Source organism: Enoplosus armatus, chromosome 14 (genome assembly GCF_043641665.1).
Source record: "Enoplosus armatus isolate fEnoArm2 chromosome 14, fEnoArm2.hap1, whole genome shotgun sequence".
Lineage (NCBI taxonomy): Eukaryota > Metazoa > Chordata > Actinopteri > Centrarchiformes > Enoplosidae > Enoplosus > Enoplosus armatus.
Window position 1 is genome coordinate 16,940,335 of NC_092193.1, and position 22,990 is coordinate 16,963,324.

At 43.8% G+C, this 22,990-nt stretch overlaps 1 protein-coding gene and 1 pseudogene across 1 annotated transcript in view; one reads left to right on the plus strand and one right to left on the minus strand.

Annotated features, from left to right (window-relative positions):
- LOC139296427 (uncharacterized) overlaps positions 1–18,289 on the plus strand; it is a 32,158-nt gene extending 13,869 nt beyond the window's left edge. Inside the window, exons 33-69 of the mRNA XM_070918828.1 lie at positions 188–304; positions 664–884; positions 1,012–1,205; positions 1,324–1,578; positions 1,659–1,888; positions 3,018–3,095; positions 3,726–3,974; positions 4,943–5,059; positions 5,757–5,993; positions 6,977–7,312; positions 7,407–7,538; positions 7,691–7,843; positions 8,695–8,881; positions 9,338–9,492; positions 9,568–9,680; positions 9,857–9,938; positions 10,155–10,292; positions 10,374–10,536; positions 10,696–10,811; positions 11,052–11,198; positions 11,507–11,633; positions 11,749–11,858; positions 11,973–12,131; positions 12,511–12,672; positions 13,488–13,650; positions 13,742–13,923; positions 14,009–14,101; positions 14,225–14,429; positions 15,019–15,206; positions 15,772–15,869; positions 16,261–16,445; positions 16,538–16,737; positions 16,842–16,986; positions 17,111–17,220; positions 17,345–17,470; positions 17,998–18,124; positions 18,279–18,289. Of these exons, the coding sequence (XP_070774929.1) occupies positions 188–304; positions 664–884; positions 1,012–1,205; positions 1,324–1,578; positions 1,659–1,888; positions 3,018–3,095; positions 3,726–3,974; positions 4,943–5,059; positions 5,757–5,993; positions 6,977–7,312; positions 7,407–7,538; positions 7,691–7,843; positions 8,695–8,881; positions 9,338–9,492; positions 9,568–9,680; positions 9,857–9,938; positions 10,155–10,292; positions 10,374–10,536; positions 10,696–10,811; positions 11,052–11,198; positions 11,507–11,633; positions 11,749–11,858; positions 11,973–12,131; positions 12,511–12,672; positions 13,488–13,650; positions 13,742–13,923; positions 14,009–14,101; positions 14,225–14,429; positions 15,019–15,206; positions 15,772–15,869; positions 16,261–16,445; positions 16,538–16,737; positions 16,842–16,986; positions 17,111–17,220; positions 17,345–17,470; positions 17,998–18,124; positions 18,279–18,289 (5,811 nt within the window). The remainder of the gene's footprint in view (positions 1–187; positions 305–663; positions 885–1,011; positions 1,206–1,323; positions 1,579–1,658; positions 1,889–3,017; positions 3,096–3,725; positions 3,975–4,942; positions 5,060–5,756; positions 5,994–6,976; positions 7,313–7,406; positions 7,539–7,690; positions 7,844–8,694; positions 8,882–9,337; positions 9,493–9,567; positions 9,681–9,856; positions 9,939–10,154; positions 10,293–10,373; positions 10,537–10,695; positions 10,812–11,051; positions 11,199–11,506; positions 11,634–11,748; positions 11,859–11,972; positions 12,132–12,510; positions 12,673–13,487; positions 13,651–13,741; positions 13,924–14,008; positions 14,102–14,224; positions 14,430–15,018; positions 15,207–15,771; positions 15,870–16,260; positions 16,446–16,537; positions 16,738–16,841; positions 16,987–17,110; positions 17,221–17,344; positions 17,471–17,997; positions 18,125–18,278) is intronic.
- Positions 18,290–18,663: 374 nt separating this feature from the next.
- Positions 18,664–21,959, minus strand: LOC139296664 (V-type proton ATPase subunit d 1-like; annotated as a pseudogene).
- Between the last annotated feature and the right edge of the window lie 1,031 nt (positions 21,960–22,990).

Genomic DNA, 22,990 nt, shown 5'->3' on the forward strand with positions numbered 1-22,990 from the left:
CTCTGCAAAACAATTGAAAACTGTACATTTCCACATTTCTGTTGTGCAAAGTACTGATTTGTGTGATGCATGGTGATTGCAGTCTGCAGTGTCATAAGTGATGTAAGTCCACTTGCAACAGTGTACAGTGTAGTTTACAGTAGAAAAAGCCAAATGTGTGACCAGTTCACTGTTATTGCTGTTACAGCTGCAGCTCCCCTCCTACGCTATAATGGAAGGAAATGTATGTTGGAACCCCAAAAACAACACTGAGTTTGATTATCAGGCCAGAGGGAAACTGAGAATAGAGCGACAGGAGTGCCAAGTGAGTAAAACCAACTCAGCATTTTAATTATTGCATGTTTAATTTGTAGCATTTCTGATGAATTTTTGGTGCCATGGTTCTTTTTTCTTTTTAGCTTTCTGTACAGCTCAACAGAACGTCAGACAGAGTCGCTCTTTATTCCTCTCTCAGTCATCCCTTCAAATCAAAGATTCCCAGAACATTAGAGGTGGGCAGCGTCTGTGTTTTGTCACATTACTTCTTTCAGTGATCCCAAAAAAGTTTCTCAAGTTTTTAAAGTCTTACAACAATTTCAAGTTATGGAAAATGTTGCAAATAATAACGTCGTCTGTCTTTTAGCATCTTAGCTATCTTATCATTTTGCTGTTTTTCATGTTAAGGTGAAGGCCACTGCAGATGTTTCTACAGTGTCTGGTAGAGGAAGTAGCTCAGTACATGTGAGGGCTGATGGGAAGGACAGGGTGAAGCTGGGCGCCCAGATGTCCCACTCCCTCCAGAGGGGGGACAGATCTGTGGGACTGAGGGTGAACTTATCCCAGAGCCTGCTGCCTTCTGCCACTGACCTGCATGTAAGCATGGCCGCCAACATGTCCTCGGACAGGTGCGTACATCTACCTGTATTTTAACACACCTCATCAGATATGCATTGGCAATCATATATACAATGTTGAATGTCTCTTTATGGACTTTTGAAGTAATTGCATGACTGTTTCCCGTGTCTCCCCCAGTGTGTCTCTACATGGCTCCTTTACACAGGGACATGAGGCCCTGCTGGCCCAGGTCAAAGGGTCTCTAAAAAACACCCGGGGTCTCCAGCTGGCTGTGTCCGGCGACCTGAGGCACTCCGTGGCCAACCTCGCCATTTTGCCTCCAGTCCTGGGGTTGGATGGGGCGCTGGGACAGTCTGACGCCCTCATTGAAGGTAGAGGTTCATTTGAAAATACTAATTATAGTAATTTTATATGGCATGGCATGACTCATTTAGTTTGGACTTGCAGCTGTCTTTACCTGACAGTCACTTTCACTTAATATAACTGTAGGACAGTTGAGAGTTAGAGTGATGGAGACCTTGTACAGTGTGGAGCTGAGACATCAGAAGGATCCCGGAGATTCTTTGGACAGGGAAGATGAAGAGAGCATTATGGGAAAGAAACTCCATGTGGCCCGTGATTGGCTGTGTGTTTGGTTGGGGGCGGAGCATTTGTGTGTGAATGTGAGCCACCGACTGGGTGATCGAGGTACAGGTGAGGTCTACACCCGGCTATCTCACTCCTTCCACCTGCTCAACGCCACAGGTAATCATTACTTCATACGTAACATGTTTTATAATTTATACATTAGAATCTCTCCTAGTCTCTTCGTCTTCTGGATCCAGGTGTGCCTGCCAGCGGTAGTGCTCAAGTGAGGTGGGCCCAGGATGGCGGTCAACTGTCAGCCCTGGCAGAGCTGCAGGCTGGACCTGAACATCTAAAAGCTGAGTTTAATGGAGGCAAGACAGAGCAGGTTATCCCACGATGGGAGTACTTCTCCAGGCTGCAGCATCAAGTCAAAGCCCTGCTGAAGAGAGGCGTATCAAGCTCCATACAAGCCAAAGCACATTACCAGGTGCAGGACTATCATTTATTTTTCTAAAGTTCATATTTCATTAAGGACCTCAAATCCTCAAATGCATCAATGTGTTATTTTTCTCAGAATATAAGCACATGCCTGTTTGCCTTTCCTGTATTTTTTATGTTTTTCTTCCCACTGTTAGTTAGAAACAGACGGACTGGACACAGGTTTGGTCCTTCACATGGAAGATGAGAGAATGGCTGACATCTTTTTTAATGTTGGATCAAAAAACAGCTCTGCTATATTGGCAGTGTCTCTATGGCAGCAGACGAAGCTGCTCCAGGGAATCATACCCACCTCTTTACAGGTACATTTTACATAATTTAAGTTCATTTGCAGATTTCTGCCTGTGACTGAAAATTAGAACTTTGACGGTGTCTTTAGTCATCGTTACCCATGATATTTACGTAGTTGTGGAGCAGCAGTCTTTAGTACATTGAATTATCAGTTAATCCATAGGACCTACATCACTGGTGGAAAGATCTGTAAAGCTGTGTGTCACCAGCATAACTATGATAACAAATATTGCTCTCTGAAATAATGTCCAAATGGAGGAATATAAAATTTGAATAAAAAAACTGAAACAAAAATATTTGTGCCCTCCATGTAGGACCTAAACCAGTTCTAGGACTAGTTCGACATTTGGAAAATACGGCTAATTAGGAAGCTTTAGATGTGCTGGTATTTTGTTACCTTTGAACAGAGCCAGGCTAGCTGTTTCCCTTTGTTTCCAGTCTTAATGTAAGCTAAGCTAACCGGCTGCTGGCTGTAGCTTCATATTTACCACACAGACATGAGAGTGGTATAAATCTTGTCATCTAACTCACTACAAGAAAGAGAATAAGCGCATTTCCTAAAATGTCAAAATGTTCCTTTGAAGAAGTTGACCCTCTATTCCAGCCTGTCCAACAGCACACCATGATCAGTGTATCAAATGAAGCACTAAGAATAAAACATTAAACATGTGTTGTTTCATAATAAGGACTCAGATTAGCATGTTGGTGTACCACAAACTTTTGTGTGGCTGGTCTAAAGTTCAGTGATTCAGTAAATTCTTCGATCTCCTCCTTCAGTTTCTCCTTTGAAAAACAAACTTTACCAACAGGGGGTTTTGTTTTCACAGATGAACTGCACAGGGGACGCCTCCGCAGACCGGCTCTCAGCCCAGTGCTATGGAAATGTGGCGGGTCGCCCTGTGGAGGTACGAGCCTTTCGCTCCTATAGACCACACAACAGGCTCTGCTATGGCCTGTCGCTCGCTCACTTTAGCCTCAGTGCTCAAGCCAAAAGCTGTTACAGCTCCAATGGCCAGAAGGAACTCAGTGCTAACCTCACTCATTCTTCAGTGCTAGTGCTGACATATCTTGGCGTGCCCACTAAATCTAGTCTCAGGCTGCTGCTCCGGCCTGGGCCTCAGAGGTGGGCCCTAGGGACTGGGTTGGTTGTTGGCCCTTGGAAAATGGACCTGAATGTGGGACTGAGGTTGGAGCAGCCTGGGCTATATGGGTGGCACGGGCGGCTTAAGTTTGGGACCCGAAGTGTTACACACAAGGCAGAGATGACGGGTCGGATGAGGTTGGAAAGCTGGTGTCACATCTGGGCAGATGTCAGTGTAGCATGGGACTCCATCACCTCAAGTCTGTTGGTGTCTGTCCGGTGTAAAGGGGTGGGGAGGCTGGTGTGGGTGAAGGTTAGGAGAGTTGAGGGAGGTGTGCCACATAAAACCTCTTTAACTGTACATGGACAAGTAGGGAAAGATGGACTCAAAGGTTCTTTGGGTTTAGAAAATGAGCATGACACCTTTCAGTGCCTCTTGTCTGCACTGCTGAAGGACCAAAAGGCTGAAGTCGGCTGGATCGTCCAGCATCACTGGGCCTCTCTTGCTCCCATCATCCCAAACAGAGTAGACCTCCAGGGGTCAGGTCAGCTCAGTGATACCTCCCTCTCTGGAAGTGCTCGAGTCTCTTTCAACGCCCGCTCTGCTCAGATCGACATGACTGCTGCCTGGGAGCCCTCCACCTCCTTGAGGGTCACGATTCAGCAAAACCAGGCCACCACTGGTGTACCAGGGGAGCTCACTGTTAGCATGTTGACCACGGCTAGCCAAGCTGAATTGGTAGTGGAAAGTGATGCGTGCTCCATGCTTCTCCTGGCAAATCAACGCAGAGGAGGGGCGGACAGGAGGACCAGCTGGAATGTTTTTGTCCATCAGCGATGTGTCTTACTGAAGGTTAGAGAGGAAACAAGACAAAGTGCCAGGAAACTTGTTTCCCAGCAGAAGGAAAGCAAAAGAAACATCTTCACCTTGGAGATGACTCTTGTCCTTCCATCATAGTACAAGTTGCATTGATAACACCAATACTGCATGAAAAAGTATCCACAAGACCACAGTTGAAATGAACATTGGCCTCCTAATGCTAATGGATTTTAGCTACACTAGTGGCATGGCTTTAAGGATGGCAATGTCTGTATGTCCACCACTTTGGTCCAGACTGAAACATCTCAATAACTGTTGGAGGGATTGCCATGGATTCTGGTACAGACATTCATGTTCCCTACAGGATTAATTGTAAAAACGTTGGTGAGCCGTTAACTTTTCATCTGGCACCATCATCAGGTCAAAATGTGTCCAGTACTTTGGTTTATAACTAACTAATAATATGCTAAACTAATGACATTCCCATCAGCAAATGTTAGCATTCACCGCCTCACAGAGCAGCTAAAAGTTAAGACGACATTTTCCATGAACCAAGTTACTTGCCACACTGTGCCAGCTCAGAATAAAGTTCTACAATATTAAACCCTTTTGCACTTCATATAAAATGTAATGCAGTGAAGTAGAGGCTGTCAATCCTTTCAGCAATGGTCTTGTTAGTGTGTTTCAGTATATTTGTATTAAATAGGTGTATTTATGAATTATTAATGTTGAAAAGCGACATACCTGTAGCAGCACAACTTTATATAGTGGGTACTTGTATCTAATTTCTTTGGAAGGAGTGAAGAATAGTTCCGGTTTTCACCTTTCTTTTTTTCCTTTTTTCTCCATAGACTCTCCTGCCGTCACAGACTTCAGCCAACATCTCCATCACCCGTTCTGGCTGCTCTACAAATCTCAGAACCGTTCTCCAGGCTGAGGGGGAACAGAAAGGCAGCCTTAGTCTCCATGTAACTTGTCACCCCCACCTTAGTTTGAAAGCGTCTGTACAGCACTCTATAGAGGCAATACAGATGCAGGGATTTCCTACCCACGGAGCATTAATCCTGAATGTTTCAACGGCACGTCTGCCTGGTGTGGAGGTTGGCCTGGAGGTGGGACGTTGTTATTTCAGGGGTAATTTGGGGAAAACTGAGGCTTCACAGAGAGAGGAGGAGCAGGATTCCTATGCTGTAAATGTGACCAACTACTGCCCTGCTCTACAGGTAAGAACATCTATCGGTTCTGTGTTATACTGCACGTAGAAACTTGAATAAACTAATATGTTTAAGTTGTAAATATTACTGTTACCTCTAACTGTGACAATACATGGTCATGTCTTTCATCACAGTTAGAAGACGTTTCCTACATGATTCACCCCTGTCCATGTTAACAAAGCCTCCCTTGAACTACAGTTTCCAGCCCATTAGAAGGTCAAGCTACAGCTCATTTATCATAGCAGCAGAGCAGAGCAACGCAATGATGATACAGCTGCTAGGCTAGATTCCTCTCACCCCCATTTGTAGAGGTTTTTGTACAATTGACAAAACTCTCCATAAAGATGTAGCATTGTTCTATATATGAATGTGTTAACAGATTAAACACTTTATTCCCAAATGCTGCAGTGGAAATACAGATTAACATCCTCCACTTATGTCTGTGTCATAGGGAATGGTCCTCCCAGTGTCCCTAACTCTTCAGGGCCTCCTGTCAGTCGCCCCCTGCCAGATTACCATGACCTCCTCCCTGAGGGCAGACAACCAGGACCTCTCCCTAGAGCTGAGTCAGTCCTGCAGGCCTCTACATCTCTCCGGGACCCTCACACACTCCTTCCATGGGCTGAGGAGCCACAGTGTGCCCCAGATGATCACCGTGGAGGCTACTGCTCCTGGAGGCCCCGAGCAGGCTGGAGACCTGTTCATTAAAGCTGGGACATGTTCCATTAGAGCCAATAGAGTCATAGAGGCCAAAGGAAGGACACAGTGGCTCTGGGCTCTGGAATCAAAGTGCCCAATGTTACAGGTACTGTAGATTTCTGTGGTGGGTTACTAAAGTCAACATAGTTTAAACTGTGTATCTGCCCATGTGTCCATTACATGAATAATTTGGGATTTTTTTAGACCAAACTACTCGTTATTGATTGCCTATGGAAGGTGCTACAATAATCCTTTTTCGCTGAAGATGTTTAGACATAAGGGTTGACAAAATGTGAAAGTATGATGCATCTTTACAGATCATCAGGCCAGTATGCTGATGATGACACAGCTTTATTTAGTCTTATAGAAGAGCCCCACTTAGTCTTTTACACTGACAGAAAAGGAAAAACCGCTCATACAGCCTACAGTGACAAATGGTCATCCCCTTGCTCCAAAAGTAATAGAGCTAGGGACCTAAAAGACCATTTTGATGGTGAGATAATGCATCATTAGTTAGGATACTAATTGGTGCAAGAGGTGTTAGCACTATATGTCATTTGATTTAGTGGATCCATTGAGATAAACTCTGTTAATAACCCAAAAATCAGACTCTAACAAGGTCCCAATGTTTACAATTTTACTTTTATCATGCAACAAAAATAAAGTTATGCTCAGTTCCTCCTGTGTGGATTACCCAAAACCATACATAGAATAACCTCCTGCTTTATCTTAATCATTGTGTTACACTGAAGGATACACTATGCATATATGCACATATACATTGTTATATTTAACTCAAACCTTCCCCTGGGCTTAGAGTATCTCACACACCCTCAAATATTAAATTCTGATCTTTATTCTTTCCAGTATTTCTTTCAAGAAGCCTTTCAGTGTTTGTGGAAGATGTATGTATCGTATTTATTAGTTTTGCTACCTCTACCAGTCATAATGACGTTGGTGTGTCCATGTCAGGCTCATTTGAATGGCTCAGTGTGGCAGGACCCTCAGGGTATTTGGACAGCCACGGTGGACACTGATCTGGAGGGCAAAAGGGGTTTCCTGAGGCTGATTGCAAGGGCCTGGCCAGAGCTGAGTGTGGAGGGCGAGCTCAGTCACAACCTTCCTGCTCTCAAAGGTGTACCGCAGCACAGCAGGCTGAGAGTAACCGGTAGGGCCGGAAAACAACGATACGACACCGAAGCCCTGATTCAGATGGAGGAGTGTGTTGTCAGAGCCAGTGGAGTTGTGGTGTCACAGCCAGGCCTGCAGGGGTCGCTGGTGTATCACAACAACTGCACAGTGATTCGGGTAGAGTAAACACACAATTGATAATGAATTGTTTCATTCATGATTCATGAAAGCTACGATAACTTTACTCGGTCACTTCTGATCATGTTTGCAGGAGTGGGGTAGTCCGGACAGGATGCAGTCCTCCGGGTTGTTGCTTGTCTTCCCAACTTTTGCTGAATCTCAGGTCTCCATGGCGATAGATGATAGAGAGTTACAGGCATCACTGGCTCTTAAGAAGACTAAGGTGTGGAAATACATGAAAACATTTGCGAGTTTACGTTTGTTACATTTAAAAAATGTAAATTATCTGATTGAAAGATGAGCCTTAATCTATCTATTTTCAGAGACGAAGGATGTGGAGCCATGTATCATAAATCACTGTTGTTGTTTTTTCAGGATAAAAACGAAGCGTCGCTTAATCTAAACCACTCTGTGCCCCTGTTGAAGAAACTTGGCCTCCCTGCTAATGCTGCAGTAACAATGAATTCTGGGAGTCATGGCAATGGCTCGTACTATTACCTGCTACACAGCAGCGCAGGAAATCAAAAGGTAGGAGGCAGCATTAGCGCTCTGTGAAACAGTTTCTTGTTGTTTGATAAAATGCTTTTTCAAACGACACAAGCCTGACGTCCAGGACCATCATAATAAACAGTATATGTATTTTTAACCCTAACCCCAGCTGACAAGTCATTTTTGCTAGCCGAATAAATCCAGACAGAAGCACAGAGAAGAAATCTATTTATATCTATCTGGTGATCTGGTCCTTTAGAGGAAACCAGATGGCAGAGTGTTCCCAAAATGTGCATGCTTTGTTCATAATTTCTGTATAACAGCTGCTGCAGCTGATATTCTGGATGCTTTGCAGATAACTCAAGAGATGACAGTGTCAAAGGTGTCTGAAACTGTCAGAGTGAAGAGTCACTTTAGACACACAGTCAACTATCTGAAGAAACTGGGAGTTCCTGCAAACAACAGCATACAGGTCAGAAACTCAGACAGATTTAACCACCAAGAAGTGACTTGACTGACTTAAAACTGCTCACTTGATGAAGATGTACAATCTCCCACATGATTAATATCACAGTGACTGTGTGTGTAGGTAGAGCTCAGTTCTCCTGAGGGGAAGGCCTTGACCTTACAGTCCCAGTTTGGAGGTCAGCAGGCTGGATTGAGACTTAAGATGAAATGTCTCCCAATGACCAAAGAGATAAGAGGAACCATGTGGCACAGCTGGTCATGGCTACAGGGCCGTGGAGTGCCACTTAATATAGAGGTAATACACAAGTATTGTTCTTTTTGTTCTTTACATTATTTTGGTTTATTGAACTGGTATTTGTGAATAAATGAAAACAAACACCTCTCTTATGATTTTCTTCTCCAAGGGCCTTTGCTCCATTCAGGGAGCCTTTTCTCAGCTCCGGTCCAGGGCTCAGCTCACTGTGGACGGACACAAGCTGTTCGCCTCGGGCTTGAATGTCAGTGTCGCTGCTGGACGTCTGGCCCTGCTGCTGTCCTACTCTCCACCAGCTTCTAATCAAACAGGGACACAGCCCAGTCTGGACACTACTCTGACTGCTCAGTTCAAAGGTCAGATTGTATTAACATTACAAACATAATTTCATGTGTGTGTGCTGCAGCCCCCTTTTGATGTTGTTTCCTGAAATTTGGGATGTTTCTGCCGATGTTTCTCAGCACATTTTGAAGGTTCTTCATAATTTCTTCAATCAGCAACACTTCCATTCATATTTTCCCTTTCTGTTTCATCATGAGACAGACAATTCAAGCACAGTATCAAAGACTGACTAGCAGGTGTCATCATTTGCCTTCAGAAATTAATTATGAGCAATGGATCATTTCAACAATCAAGTCAATGGTTTTTAAAGCTTAATTTCCATGAAAAGTCATGGATATTTCATTTTTGAAATGCAGAGTTTTCTTGAACAAGACATCCTTTAAACAATTTTTATTCTCACGACAGGTATGAGGGGCTATTTTAAGTATTATGGCGTCAACCTTTAGCAACAGTACTGATCCTCTCTGCAGGTCCTCTGCGGAGCGCCTCAGTGGACATTCACTGTCATGATTGGAGAGTCCGTGTGGTGGGGGACGTAGGAGGCTGGGGGGCACATGGAGGGTCCAAGGAGGCAAGAGTCACACTAAAACACACCGTACAGGGACAAACTGGCCCGGCCTTACAGGTGAGGATAACGTTCACTCAAAATTCCCACAGCTTTGCTCTCCTGTGCTAACCCTGTCTGTGACTGTTGATGTAGGTGGAGGCCTGGGGAAGACTTACTGACTCACAGCTGAGGTGCTCCGTAGCTGTGAACCCTGAACTCAGCTCCTCTCTGGCCCTCATCATCCAGGGACACCATCTGCCTCATAGGTACTGTTACCACAGAAACCACATCAGTCACTCTGCCTCAGTGTTTATAACCAAAACACATGACAGAACTTCTGAAAATTAAATACTAATACTACTAAATACTAAATACCAAATGTCTCCTGTCAATCAAACGCATGCTCACACATACTTTAAGTGACAGATGTTCTTTTGTCCAGCAAGGACCTGATGGTGAAGGTGGTCCAGAATATTCCCAGGATGTTGGTTTACCTGCCTTCTCAGCTCAATGTCCGCTCTCAGGTGGGATCTTACTCTCAAAGCCACTCTTATTAAATCATTTTAAAATGAGAACGAAACAACATGCTCTGCAAGATCTATCAGGTATGATTTAGAGTCGGTCCTGGTCCCCTTGGAATTACACTTGTTATGCTGTTGTTATGTTAATCTTTTATATACCTTTGCACTAGGTAGGAGTGTTATTGACATATCATGTCGCCGCCTCTCTTCCCTCTCTAGCTGAACCAGTCTCAGTCCAGCGTGGCAGGTTTGGTGGAGGTGTTGTCTGGCAGGAGGAGGCTGTGGGCTCTGGGGGAACTGGCAGCTATAGAGAGTGGATACAGACAGGCTCTAGAGCTCAAACACTCATACCCGCAGGTATTTCTGAGCTCAAATATCTCTTGATTAGGAATATATATACTATGTAGAAGTACACTTGATCGATCTATTGTTCTGCAGTTGAAGCCGCTCCCCAGGACTGTCGCAGTGAGGACGGTATATGAGGCCCGGAACTGGAGCTACCAAGTCCAACATGGAGCTGTGTGGGGCAATCAGGAGTTCAGCTTGTCTGGTCTCTACTCTGCACCTCCAGCACTGGAGATGGGGAACCAGACCCTGAAGGGTAAACCACTGCGTGTTTGTCCATTTCCATCACATCCAATGGGATGCTACATCAGGGCTAAAAGTAGATAAAACATGCAGCTATTGATGAGTGACCACCTACAGTAAGACTTTGGCTGACTACAGATTGTGGATGTCTTTCTCATGTCCTTGCCTTCAGTTCAGATCAACTGCATTCCCCGTTGGACTAGTTTGGAGGCGACACTGGAGCGCTCCTTACAGGGCCGACTGGACAGCGTTTTACTGGGCTGGACGAGGCATGGCCGACTGGAGCAGGTACAGGTCATACTGTACCCTGAAAATGTGAAGGGCTTCATTCCAACAAATCCCCTTTTTTTGTCTCTTTGAATATGAAGTTGTCATTCATTGTGAAAACATAATGAACAGGAGTGCCAGGAATCCAGTTCTTTATTTGACAATGTATGACATTTAATGGAGACAAAATTCTCAGTGAGCATCCGTTTGGGTTTCTGTTCCGCTTTCTGCGATCACAAACTGTGGTTTGTTCATCTGAAGGTCAGAGCTCTGAGCTCGTGGAGTCGATCAGAGGAGGTGAATGAGACCAAGATGGAGCTGAAACAGCCCTTCTCCTCCTCGCTCAGCCAGATGTCCCTTCACACGCTGTCACACAGCTCACAGAGGGAACAACGCAGCAGCCACCAGGTAGGCTGCCACACTTTCCCCTGTTCATTTTACACTACTGAAATATAAATGACCTCAGCTAGTCTTGCCTTTTTTGTCATTTGCCACATTTGTCAAAACTAAAGCTCACGTTGTCAAAACATTAGAAACCGCCTTCATCACCGTTTCACAGGTTCTAATGTTGAAACCTTTTCAAGCATAAATCATTAATTAATCATTATTTCACTTAAAATATTCCTTACAACTTATAAGTATATATTTATTCAGAGATTCTTGTGTGGAGTTTTACTATATGTTTATTTATGTACTTATTTTTATTGTACATGCAGACCCATTTGTCATGGGACAGTGCGGTTCCTGTCAACATCTCCCTCAGCCTGACCAAACAGTGGCAGAACAACTCCAGCAGGGGGCAGGCATGTGCTCTGTTCTCAACACAACAGGTGGCCTCTTTAAGTTGAATTCAAACTCCTCATGGATGTCTGCTTGTGTACTATAAGTCTTTATTGACTTGATCTGTGTGTGTGTGTGTGTGTGTGTGTGTGTGTGTGTGTGTGTGTATAGATGGTAGTGTCTTCTGTTAAAGGTTGTGTGTCAGTGGGTCAGGAGGGAAACTCATATTCACAAAATGCAGAGCTAAGATGGGACAACCGGAGCATCAAGCAAGGCCTGAAGTACCAGGTACTCTGCTCCATACTGAATAGAGAAAAAAAACTTTTTAACTCCATAACTCTTATTGTGTCTTCACGCTGTGGGCTGGTCTTAATAACTTCATGTTTCCTGTGTGGTTTCTAGGAGGGTCTGCGAGGAATGCACAGCCTTCAGGTTAATGTTGGCCTGGACAAAGTGTCTCCTGCTCCATGTCCTTCACACACACTCCTGACTAAGATTCAGACCAACCTCAGGGATCGCTTGGAGCACACAGTGCTGCTGGGCCTCTGCCCCCCACAGCCTGTGAGTCCACACATCTGCAACTCTTACTGTTTTCCTTCTCATGCAATGATTAATAGTTTCGGGGTTTTCTCCCACATTTGTAGACAGTCTGGTGAAGTGGAAATTGTAGCTGCTTTGTGTAAGTGAATAATAGTTTTGTGTGTCTGTGGTTGTACTTTGATAAATGTGCGTCGTCTGAACTTATATCCCTGACGAAAACTTGACGTATGTCTTATGTTTAATCATTCCTTTTTGATCTGGCAGGCTTCAAACATATTATAATTACATGTAACACATTTTACACCATATATATTTCTTCTTGTGACTTGATTTACAGGATGCCACTGTGCTTATTTCCTCTCTTCAGCTGCTATTGTTCCTCTCTTGATGTGTCTCTCAGACTCTGTCGTGGTCAGGTTCCCACAGAGTGAACTCAGGAGAGGAGCTGTTTTACACACAATCTCGCCTGTCGGTGACCGGACGGCCCCACCAGTGCAGCCTAACATTCGCCCTGACCAACTCCTCTACTGCTCAGGGCTCCAACATGTCTCTGTTCTCTGAGGTAAACAACTGGAACAACCCTCTGGTGATTGTTTGACAATAATGTGTCTCAGTTACGAACCATAGCTTTAGTTAAACAGGCCACTTTTATATTAATGGATATAATAGTTTTATTACATTGCTGGTTTTATTAGAATTGTGTTAAATAGCACACTGTGCACCGTGTGTGCAATTTAGGACATTTTTGTAGAGAAAGGCATTTTTGTCGACCTTCTCTTCTTCAAAGCTTAATGTCGGAATTAGGTTAAGGCAAAGATTTGGGTCAATCATGCAGATGTGATAAAGATATTTCAAGGAACAGTTTGACATTTTGAGAAATATGCTTATTTGCTTTCTGGCCGAGAGCTAGATGAGAGGGTTGATACCACTCTCATGTTTGTCAGTCAATATTAACCTACAGCCCGTTAGCTTAGCTTAGCATAAAGACTAGAAACAGGGGGAAACAGCTAGCCTGGTTCAGTCCAAAAGTAACAAAATCCACCAACCAGCACTTTAAAGCTCACTAATTAATATGTTGTATCTCATTTGCTAAATTTGTGCAAAAAAAAGTGCAAAAACAAGAAGTTGTGGCTTTACAGGAGGTTATGTGCCGGACTATTTCTTGGCTACTTCCTGGAGTCTCCGCTGGTTGCCTGGCAACCACATGGTGATGACAAGACTCCAAGAAGTTACTGCTCTCAGCCGAGAAATAGTCCCGTACATAATCTCCCGTAAAACCATAACTTGTTGTTCTTTTTTACATGTGATGCTCCTCACGAATATACAGGTACCAACGTGTGTGTGTGTGTGTGTGTGTGTGTGTGTGTGCGTGCACAGTCTAGGATGGGTAATTGGAGTGTGGAGGTGGGGGGCAGTGCCCTGTCTTGGCCCCGCGGGTCTGGTCTCCAGGTGCAGGCCAGATTGGACCGCAGAGAGAAGATCTGGCTAAACGGGACGGTAGAGGGACGATGTCTTCAGACCACAGCGGGTTACATGAGCGGTAAATACAGAAGCATCGCTGTAATACTTATCAAAAAGTGACAAATATATACAAACTATGATGAATTCAATCGGTTTATGTCCAGGTCCAGGTCTGAATGAGGACATCACTGTAGTGGCATGTGCAGGAAGAAATCGCAGTTTGACGCTGGACGTGCAGAAAAGAGACGGCAGCAGCAAACCTGCAACTGTGGGCAGCGTGTCTGCGGGATCAGCCAATCAGAGGCTGGTGCTGAGAGCAAGTGGCTGCTTGGAAAGTCTAACTGCACTGGAGGTATCACCGATAGCAACAAAATAGCCAAAGTTTTACTACAATACAGTATGACAATTTGAAACACTGTATGTTGTTGTTTTCACAGGCACGGATTCAATATTTGAGCTCACAGATTCGGAATAAGCTGCTGGAGAGATTCAAGACATTACAGCATCTCCTCGTTGAATTCAGGCGGCAGGTAAACACACACGCTACTGTAGGAAACTTAATGTTAACAAATGCATGTAGTGGTTTAACTTTCAGGTTTAAAATGTGCAGTTTCTAAAGTGGTAACTGCTTCTCTTCACAACATTCCCTGCAGTCCAGAGACAGTGAGTTGCTCCAGGAGCTGAGCGCTGTGCCCCTTCATGCTTCCCAGCGGGCAGAGGCTCTGCTGGGGCACAGAGACGGAGGTCTGTTGGCTCTGTGGCAGAACGGCCCCCTGCGCCGCATCCTGACCATCAGCCTGCCTCGCTTTCTCGGCCTGCTGCAGCACGCCTCTCTGCTGGGACAACAGGAACTGAGGAGTGAGTCCAGTCCAGTCAGCTGCTGCCTCGACTGGCAAAGCAATCGGAAAATCTTGATGGTCACAAAATTGGGGAAACAGAAACAATGAAAGAGCAGAGACATGAGATAACATCCTCCACTGCTGTCATGTTTGGCTAACATCTTTATTTCTCATTGCATAAAAATAAATATTATGCTACTTTTACTTGAAAATAACCCTTTAACTTGCATTGTCCAGAGATGGGATTCTGTTTAATGTTCAGACAAGAATGGTGTTCTGTTGTTTAAACAACAACAACAAGTCAATTTTGTTGCCGTAAATACAGACATGACCTTTAGTTTCTGAGTACAGTCAGTCCCTGCCTTTCTTCTCAGGCAAAAATCAAATTTCTTCAAGAAACTCTTGAATTATAAACTAAGCCTCTCGTCCTGTACTTCATTATCTGAAGCATGAAAAGCAACTCTTCCCTACACGATCACAGGACCAAGATACCCTGACTCCTGCTCTTCTTGCTGTCTTGTTTTCCCGTAACTTAACATAAAAGAGCCGCCTTAATGCATGACGTGTGAAAAAGCAAACCCTGACACTGCGTTGTGCTCCGTCCTCAGGGCCCCTGGCCACTCTGGCTGGTGTGTACCAGGATGTGAGGGGCCAGAGGCCAGAGGCGCTGTGGAGGGAGGCTGTTTCGTTGTGGACAGACGGCCTGGCAGAGGTCCTACCTGTTCTGTTGGGGAACCCTCAGCTCAGGCCGCTGGCTCAGGCCAGTGTTGCTGCTCTCAGCGTCACATTGGATGTGGTGAGAAAGCTGCACGCTGGTGCCTTTTACGTAGTTTAGACCATCGGTAATATGAGTCATTTCTCTTTGGCTCTTCTGTAGATATTTTTACATAGTGTGCACATCTGATTCTGTCTCAATGAGTGTGTTTACATGCACACTAGTATCCCAGGTATGATTGTGTGTTTGGAGTATTCTGGTTATGAGTTCTTGTCCTGGTTTTGATAAACCTGGATATGCTAGATGCTGTATTTCTTATCATTCTCTGCTGTGTGTGCAGACGCGTCGTTAACTCAAGTTACTTAATAATTATCCAGTAAAACATAAAATACGATGATAGACTTGTAAAAAGCTTGCTGAAATAAAAGTGAAAGTCTGGCGTTGTTAATGCAGAGAAGATGGAGAGGAAACTCTGTTTGTAAAGTCTGTATAAAAATGAGTAAAAGAGGATGTTAGTGTCCAGTCTTGTTCAATCCCACATCCCAAATATTATGATACATACCAGGATAAGACTCAAAACCAGCAGACTAATATGCCTGTAAACACGCTCATTAATGTGTATTAACTGGTGTTTTGCGTGAGTCAGGCAGGACAGCATACCTACCACTGGGCGGAGACCAGGCTGGCGACGGCTCTGTCTGGAGTCAGGAAACAACTGGCCTCTGTCTACAAATTCTCCCCCAGGTACTGCACCTGCATGAACAAAACCTCTCTGTGTCCTTCCCTTCGTAAAACAATTTCAAGAGATCAGATAAGGGACGTCTTCTTCATTATGTTGCAATATTTCCATCCTACCCAGTAATAACTAAGGTTTAAAGATGTCTAGGTTACATATAACTGTCTTTCAACGGTATTTCAGTGACTTTATTTCAATTCGAAGCAGGCCCTAACTAAACTTTGAATTATAGTCACTGAAATGCTGACACAAAAGGTGCAAGGCCAGTTTTAACTTAGAGGCTTGCAAATCAAACTTTGCTGCACAAAAGTCAACAACATGAAGAGATATAGCTTTAAACAGATGGACGGAAATGACTCCAGTGGGACATTTTTAAGAGAGCATCCTTGGTTTTTCCAGTGAATGCTCAGTGATTGCGTCAGTGCCGCTCCCACCGCTCCCCTGGTCCAGGGTGTCTGAGGCCGGACTGGTGGAAATCCTTCTGGAGGAGTGGCTCCTGAGGCCCCTGCAGACCCTCACCTCCGTCAGACCCATAGCTGAACTATACCGCCTCAAAAGGAAGATCATGGACAGCCCGTTTATGCGTAAGCTTGAAGTTCCTCCGCAACACACGCATGATGCATCTTTAGTGTAGGACTTAATCAAATGTCTTTCTCATTCTGTTTCTCTCCGTTAGACCGAGCTCTGTTGGTGGCCGATCAGTTTGTGGTGACATTTGACGGTCACCTGGTTGAGCTCCGGGGCTCCTGTCCACTGCTCCTCGCTCAAGACGTCAGTACTGACCCTTCATTCACGCTGCTGCTCAGCTCAGACTCGCACAGTTTCCTTCTAATAGGAATGAGTAACAGCACCATCAGCATCCAGCACAATGGACAGGTATGATAAAACGTGGCTCGGTTAATACCAGAAATATGAATTAAGAGAGCGGAGCGTCGGAAACAAAACGAACCCTGCAGCTCAAGAAAATGTTTGTCTCATAGGTGAAGGCCAACTGCAACAGTGACAACGGAGTGGCTGTCAGTAGTGGGACAAACATTGTGCGGGTGTCCAATCAGAATGGAGCGTCTGTGTCATGTGACCGGTTGCTGGAGGTGTGCAGCTTCACTCTTGATGGGTGGTTGCATGGTAGGAAAAAACTAAACATTCAGCACAACTTGGGATAAACAAATGCATGGTGGTACTGATATATGTTAACAATAATTCCACACTCTTTTAGAAACATGTCACACTCATGTTTTTACCGGCACAGGCACGTCCACTGGTCTGTTGGGGACCAATGACAATGAGGCAGGGAACGATTTTCCTTTGCCTGATGGATCTCAAGCTGAAAACCTGGACAGTTTTTTCCACAGCTGGCAGGTAGGACAAGTGAGAAACAAATCCTAAATTCTTATGTGTAAAATGTCTGCACAGTTATGTTGGTGGGGCTTTGTTGACATAAAAGTGTCCAGCTCTCACCTGCAGTTTGATTATTTGCCTTCAGATGAAACCAGACTGTATTAAACCGCCAGCTGTCACAGAGCACTTTCCAAAAGCAGCCACGAGCCCTGTGAGCTGCGACTTCCTGTTCTCGTCTCCTGATTCTCCCCTGAGTTCCTGTTTCAAGGTGGTGAGTAAGAAAACATGTCTAACCTATTATCTTACACTGAGGGGCATTCGCTCATTCACGAGCTTCTTCCCTGCCTGGTGAGGTTAATTGTGTGTGGATGTAAGATACTGTGAAAACAGCGCCCTGACTTCTCCTGACCTGTCATGGGTTTCATGGCCAAGATAAGAGATTTATAAGATGGACTTAATAGGAAAAGTTACCACATGTGGTAAAACAAACGTGACCTCATGAACTTCACTCATAGGCTGGATGAAGCAAAACATATAACTTCGTAGTCCTGCCAAAAAGAAATACTGAAAAATGAAGGTGCCTATTTTCAGCTGAAGATTATTAGAATCTTGTTAAAGTTTGGTGAAAAGTAAAATGTTGGACTATACGGCTGCCTGACATGACCATGAAGTTGGAGGGAATTGAACTTGGGGCTTGATGTTCTCTGCAGCAGCTACATGTGAAATTCTCCCTAATTTTGGCTTTGACACTGTTTATGTGAGCTTCGTACTTTTACAACAGTGCGTCTGTGTCATCAGGTGGATCCCGGTCAGTTCCTGTCGGTGTGTGAGTTGAGCTCTTTCAGAGCCCCCTGCAGATTAGCATCTGCTTTTGTTCATCTCTGCCAACAGAACTATATACCTCTGGAGCTCCCTGTCCAGTGCTGTAAGTTCCACTATTATACAACCAAGATGTGCATGATTGGACTCATGCTGTGCCCGATCCTCGATACTATGTTGTCATGGTGTGGCAGATGTTTTAAATTTATCAATGCCTAAAAGGTTTTTTTTTCACCTTCCTGTTTTTCTTTTTGTTTCAGTGAAAGTATGAAGGAAGGACGAGCTAATGAAGATCAAAGATGGGCTGCTAAAACTGAGAAATGTATACTTTTATACCACTGTTTGTGTTCCATTACTTACGTATTTGTATTTTGTTTTAAATGTTGTAATGCATTGTATAGTTCTACATTATTATACCTCCTGAAATGTACACTTTTCCTGTTTAGACATGCAGATATTGTGCCAGTAATGTGAACATACTAACTACAGAGAGTAGAAGCCTCATTTTTGTATTTTCTGTGGTCTATAGTATAAACACTGAAGATATTTGTGACTTTAGTAGAACCACAGTAACTAATCCTCACAACCAAACTTGGATCATAAAGAGATCAACACATATTTTTTGATAAAGTGCATTTATTACCTTGTTGTATGCTATATATCACAGCTGTATGTTAAACTCATGCACGTATTTCTCTTCATTGCTCAGTTAACTTGTTCCCTGGAAGATGGGTATGTAGTTGTGTATCTTGGACTTCTGTCTCTGTGTGACACACTCAGAGATCCAGACGATGTTGCGACTCTCCTGCTCCTTCAGTTTGATGTAGGAGTAAAATACCCCGAAGTGGAACTGCTGCAGGAAAGCCAGTGTGTTCAGCTTCACCTGAGAAAAGATAAGAGGATGAAAGTCGAAGCCGCTCATAGAGACAGAAAGACAGGTTGATGTACAATTAAGATAAACAGTTTACACATGAATCAAGTTGGGAATATGATTTCCATGTTTGCAGTTTGCATTCTGCAGAAACGGTGGAGTAAAAATTCCACCCACTGTTCGACTTGTCAAAATATTTATGCTGCTGATTTTTCAATAAAATTACATTTTGAATTCCCACGTTTGAAAAGCAGAAGTGTGAAATGTTTCTCTTGGTCCACATATTTTTACTACGTGAAAGGTTCAACAGAAATCATCTGGAGGCTGTTGATGGAACACTACACTCATACTGAAGAATATTAAAGTAATATTACCTCTTGTTCAAAGAATCTGTCCTCCAAAGTCTTAAAATCTGATCCTGGCTCAGGGTCATCAAAAATGATTTTATACTCCTGCAGGGAGGTTTAGGTTAAAGTTAACACACATGTCTGACTTCAGCTAACTGCAGTAACAACACAGCAGCTCTTATTAAGTATCTCCGAATGAGATCAGACTCACTGGGTAACAGTCGGCCACAGCTTTGACCTGCTCGTGGTCCTCTGCCTTGGCCAGCAGTCGCAGCCCTTCAGGGTAAAGTTTGCCACAAGATGGATACAACGCACTCCTGTCTGCACCGCTGAGATCTGTCCCGAAGGAGTTCACAGTGATGATGAAGGCCCGCCTGTCTGCCTCAAACTGCAGGACGCATACATTTTCCGTAAAAAGTCTTATATAATGTAATAAAACTTCAACAAATGAAGCCCATGCATGCTGTGGAAATTGTCACAGTACCTCCAGGACAGGACACATTATATCTTCTGTTGCACCCCCAATGTTCTTGCAGAAAGAGTGGAAAGACTCTAAATATGCCTTTTAAAAAACAAACAAACAGATCAGAAGTGTCTGCTGATGTAACACGGGTTAAAACCCTGACCTCAACCAAAGATGGTCACTTCAGCTGTCAGCACACCATTGCACATCTTGTACAACATGCCATCTGGAGTTGTTAAACATGTCCGACACCCTACAGTCCAGAATCTATGGACACACACACATACACTCTCTGACGCAGGCATCATGGTAAATGATGGTAGTGAGGCAAGTCTTATGTCACCCTGTAGTCACCTTATACAGTTTGTTCCTGAGGATCTCAGCTTCCATCTCATCCAGGTTGGACTCAGACACAGCATCCTGGAAAAACTGAGCTATGACACATCAGCACAATGGGCATCGGTTTGATCATTAACATATGTCACTTTTTTTTCTAACTTCAATATGGATGATGAAAATAAATATGGATGATGAAAATAAAAACACATGGAAAGCCAGCTGTCTTAAACGCAGAGCCAGACAGTGCAAAATGAAGAAAGCTATCATAGGTTATTAGCTGGCTGTGCTCGCTAGCTCAGAGAGGGTTCTTCCCCCTTTCAGTAACTCTTTACTGACAGAAACAAAATGCGAGGAAGACAGAGAAAGCAGGAAGAAGCTTGGAGAGCTATTGTGACTGAATAGCACTAACCTGGCTGGCTAGACGGTTAGCTTGCCATTACTAACTACTATATATATACATACATGTATGTCAAAAACAGATTATTAGATGAATGTACCTAGTGGTGTGTCCACCAGTATGGCAGAGTAGAGCTCAGTCGGGGTACGTGCGATGCCCACTGCTGCCATTTGGTCGAAAGCTCCCAGTGGGTGACACCGCGGGAGGAGTTCTGCCACATCTCTCTGTTTCAGGGCCCCAGTGATCAGCATCACCACATTGTCGATCATGTAGCTGTAGCTATGGCAACACAGGACACAGTAAATGGATGTCCCTTTTTATATTACACATTTCCTTACAAATATGCCTTAACTTTACTTTTGGAGAGAAGCAAAAATCAATGTTGAATGGATAGATAACTACAGTAAATAAATAACTAATATTTGCTCAACCTGTGACCTTTTTATAATTTATATTGTATAACTTAGTACATTAAGAGCAGTGGCATACGTTATATAGTCAAGGAAGGTAGATAGTGGAGGCAGGGCGTTGGTGCGAAGGCAGCTGAATTCAGTCACCAGGTTCTCCCTCAGCTTGCTGTCCACCAGAGACACAGTCAGGTCCTCTTCAGACAGGGACAGCAGCTTACCGTAGTCTGTACTCTGCAGGTGCAGCGTCATGTCTGAGGAGAGGAAAGACATTGCCTAAAGGTTTTGCACTCGACTCCCCCTGTTGTCTCGGCTTAACTTGAGTCCACGTCGTCACAGGCATCATCATCAGACACTTCCTGTTAGGTTGCAGTTACAAAAGGTCAAGGAAGAGGTGAATCATAGTACAGTATATAATGGAGAGGCAGCTTTTTCTGACTTTTGACCAACAGCAGGCATACTGATTATATAACACATATGGTGTATATTTTTCAATCTTGGAGCCTGTTTTTACAATTGTGAATTATGCTGAAGATTATTTCCAAGAGCCATCTCCCACAGTTTGGCCTGACATGATGGGTGAGTGGGAGTGTAAACACTCCTGAAAATGTATACTGTGCTTAAACCCTAACATCTCATCAGTCTTTATCCTCAAGGACTTTCTGTCTCTCTCTAAGAAAGGAATGCTTGGTTCCTGGAAAAAAAAATCAGAAAGATGGGGTCCAGGTGGGCGAAATCATTCCTATCAGTACTCCGCTGCAGTGTTTTATAGACATCCACCCACACATATACAAGAATTAAAGGATATAGCTTCAGGTCCTATACATTTCTGGGATAGCTTAATTCATGAAACAAAAGTGAATCCTAAAAAGACAGCGTGATACAATATTCTTACCCTCAAGTGTGTCACACTCGGCCAGATTGTGATAGTCAGTGCAAGTCAGAATCCCGGCTTTCATTCCCCGCACCATACCCTCCAGATAGCCATGATCCACATTGAAACTGAGCTCTGCCATGATGCCAGATGAGCTCCCAACAAGCCTGGCTGCAGTTAAAGTGATGTTCCCCTGTGCAAATGTGTCCCCAACTTCTGCATTAGTCCCTCTCTGACTAACATTCATGCAGTTATTTTCCCTTCCTCTTTGACACCAAGAAATTCCATAGCTGCCCTGAAAGTGTTCACTGTCTCAGTTCCTGCTCTCGGGTACATTCAGTCTGGCTATACAGGTTCTTTTTTTTAGTGTACTCTACTCTGTACACAGAGAAGGAAATATCTCTTTTTAATAAACAGTGTCAATGCATAAATCATGTCAGTCTTTTGACATCTTGCAGGAGAAAAAGGAACGAAGCTTGCTTGCATGTTCAATGTATGTACATCTCTTGCATGTGTGAGAAAGAATCTGTGCCAAATCAAGCATTAGAGGACAGATCATGCGGTTTACACATAATCACCAACCTTCTCTCGTCTTTCTCCTTGTATGCATGACAGTTTTTGATTTCAGCTCTGACATAATCAGACACAGTGCTCGTTTTCAGCTGTATGAACTTATATGGGTTGCTAGATCGTGGATACATTACTGAAAAGACATTAAGGCTATATTCAGAAATTCACTCATAGCTGGCTTCAAGTCCTTTACATTCACGGCTTTTTCAATGTGGACACATTGAACATCTGTATGAAATAGATCATCATTCAAAACAGATACATAGCTACTGTAGCATTTCATTGTGTGTGCTTATTTTTGCCATCAGACACCCTTTCAGACTTTCCATCAGAAGAGGAGCCGGCAGTATCTCAGACAAAGTAATATAGTATTTGGACCACAGTTTTCCTGGATAGGATTTATTTTGGTATTCACACAGACTAACATCAACATGTGTCTATGCACGTCCCTCCTTGATACACACTTGGCCCCTACACATAGGCTTAATGTTCAGTATATTTCGGCTTTCCTCATAATCATCCCAGAAAAGAATACTAAGCAGGTTGAGTCCCTGTTCATCCACATGATCGCTGCCAGCAAACATTTGCACAATAACTACTTTTACTTTTTTTTTTGCTTTGTTATGATCCTGTGTCTCATATTTTCTAAATTAAACATGGTTTCCTCCCATAAATCCACATATAAGTTACTTGTAGTTCTATAT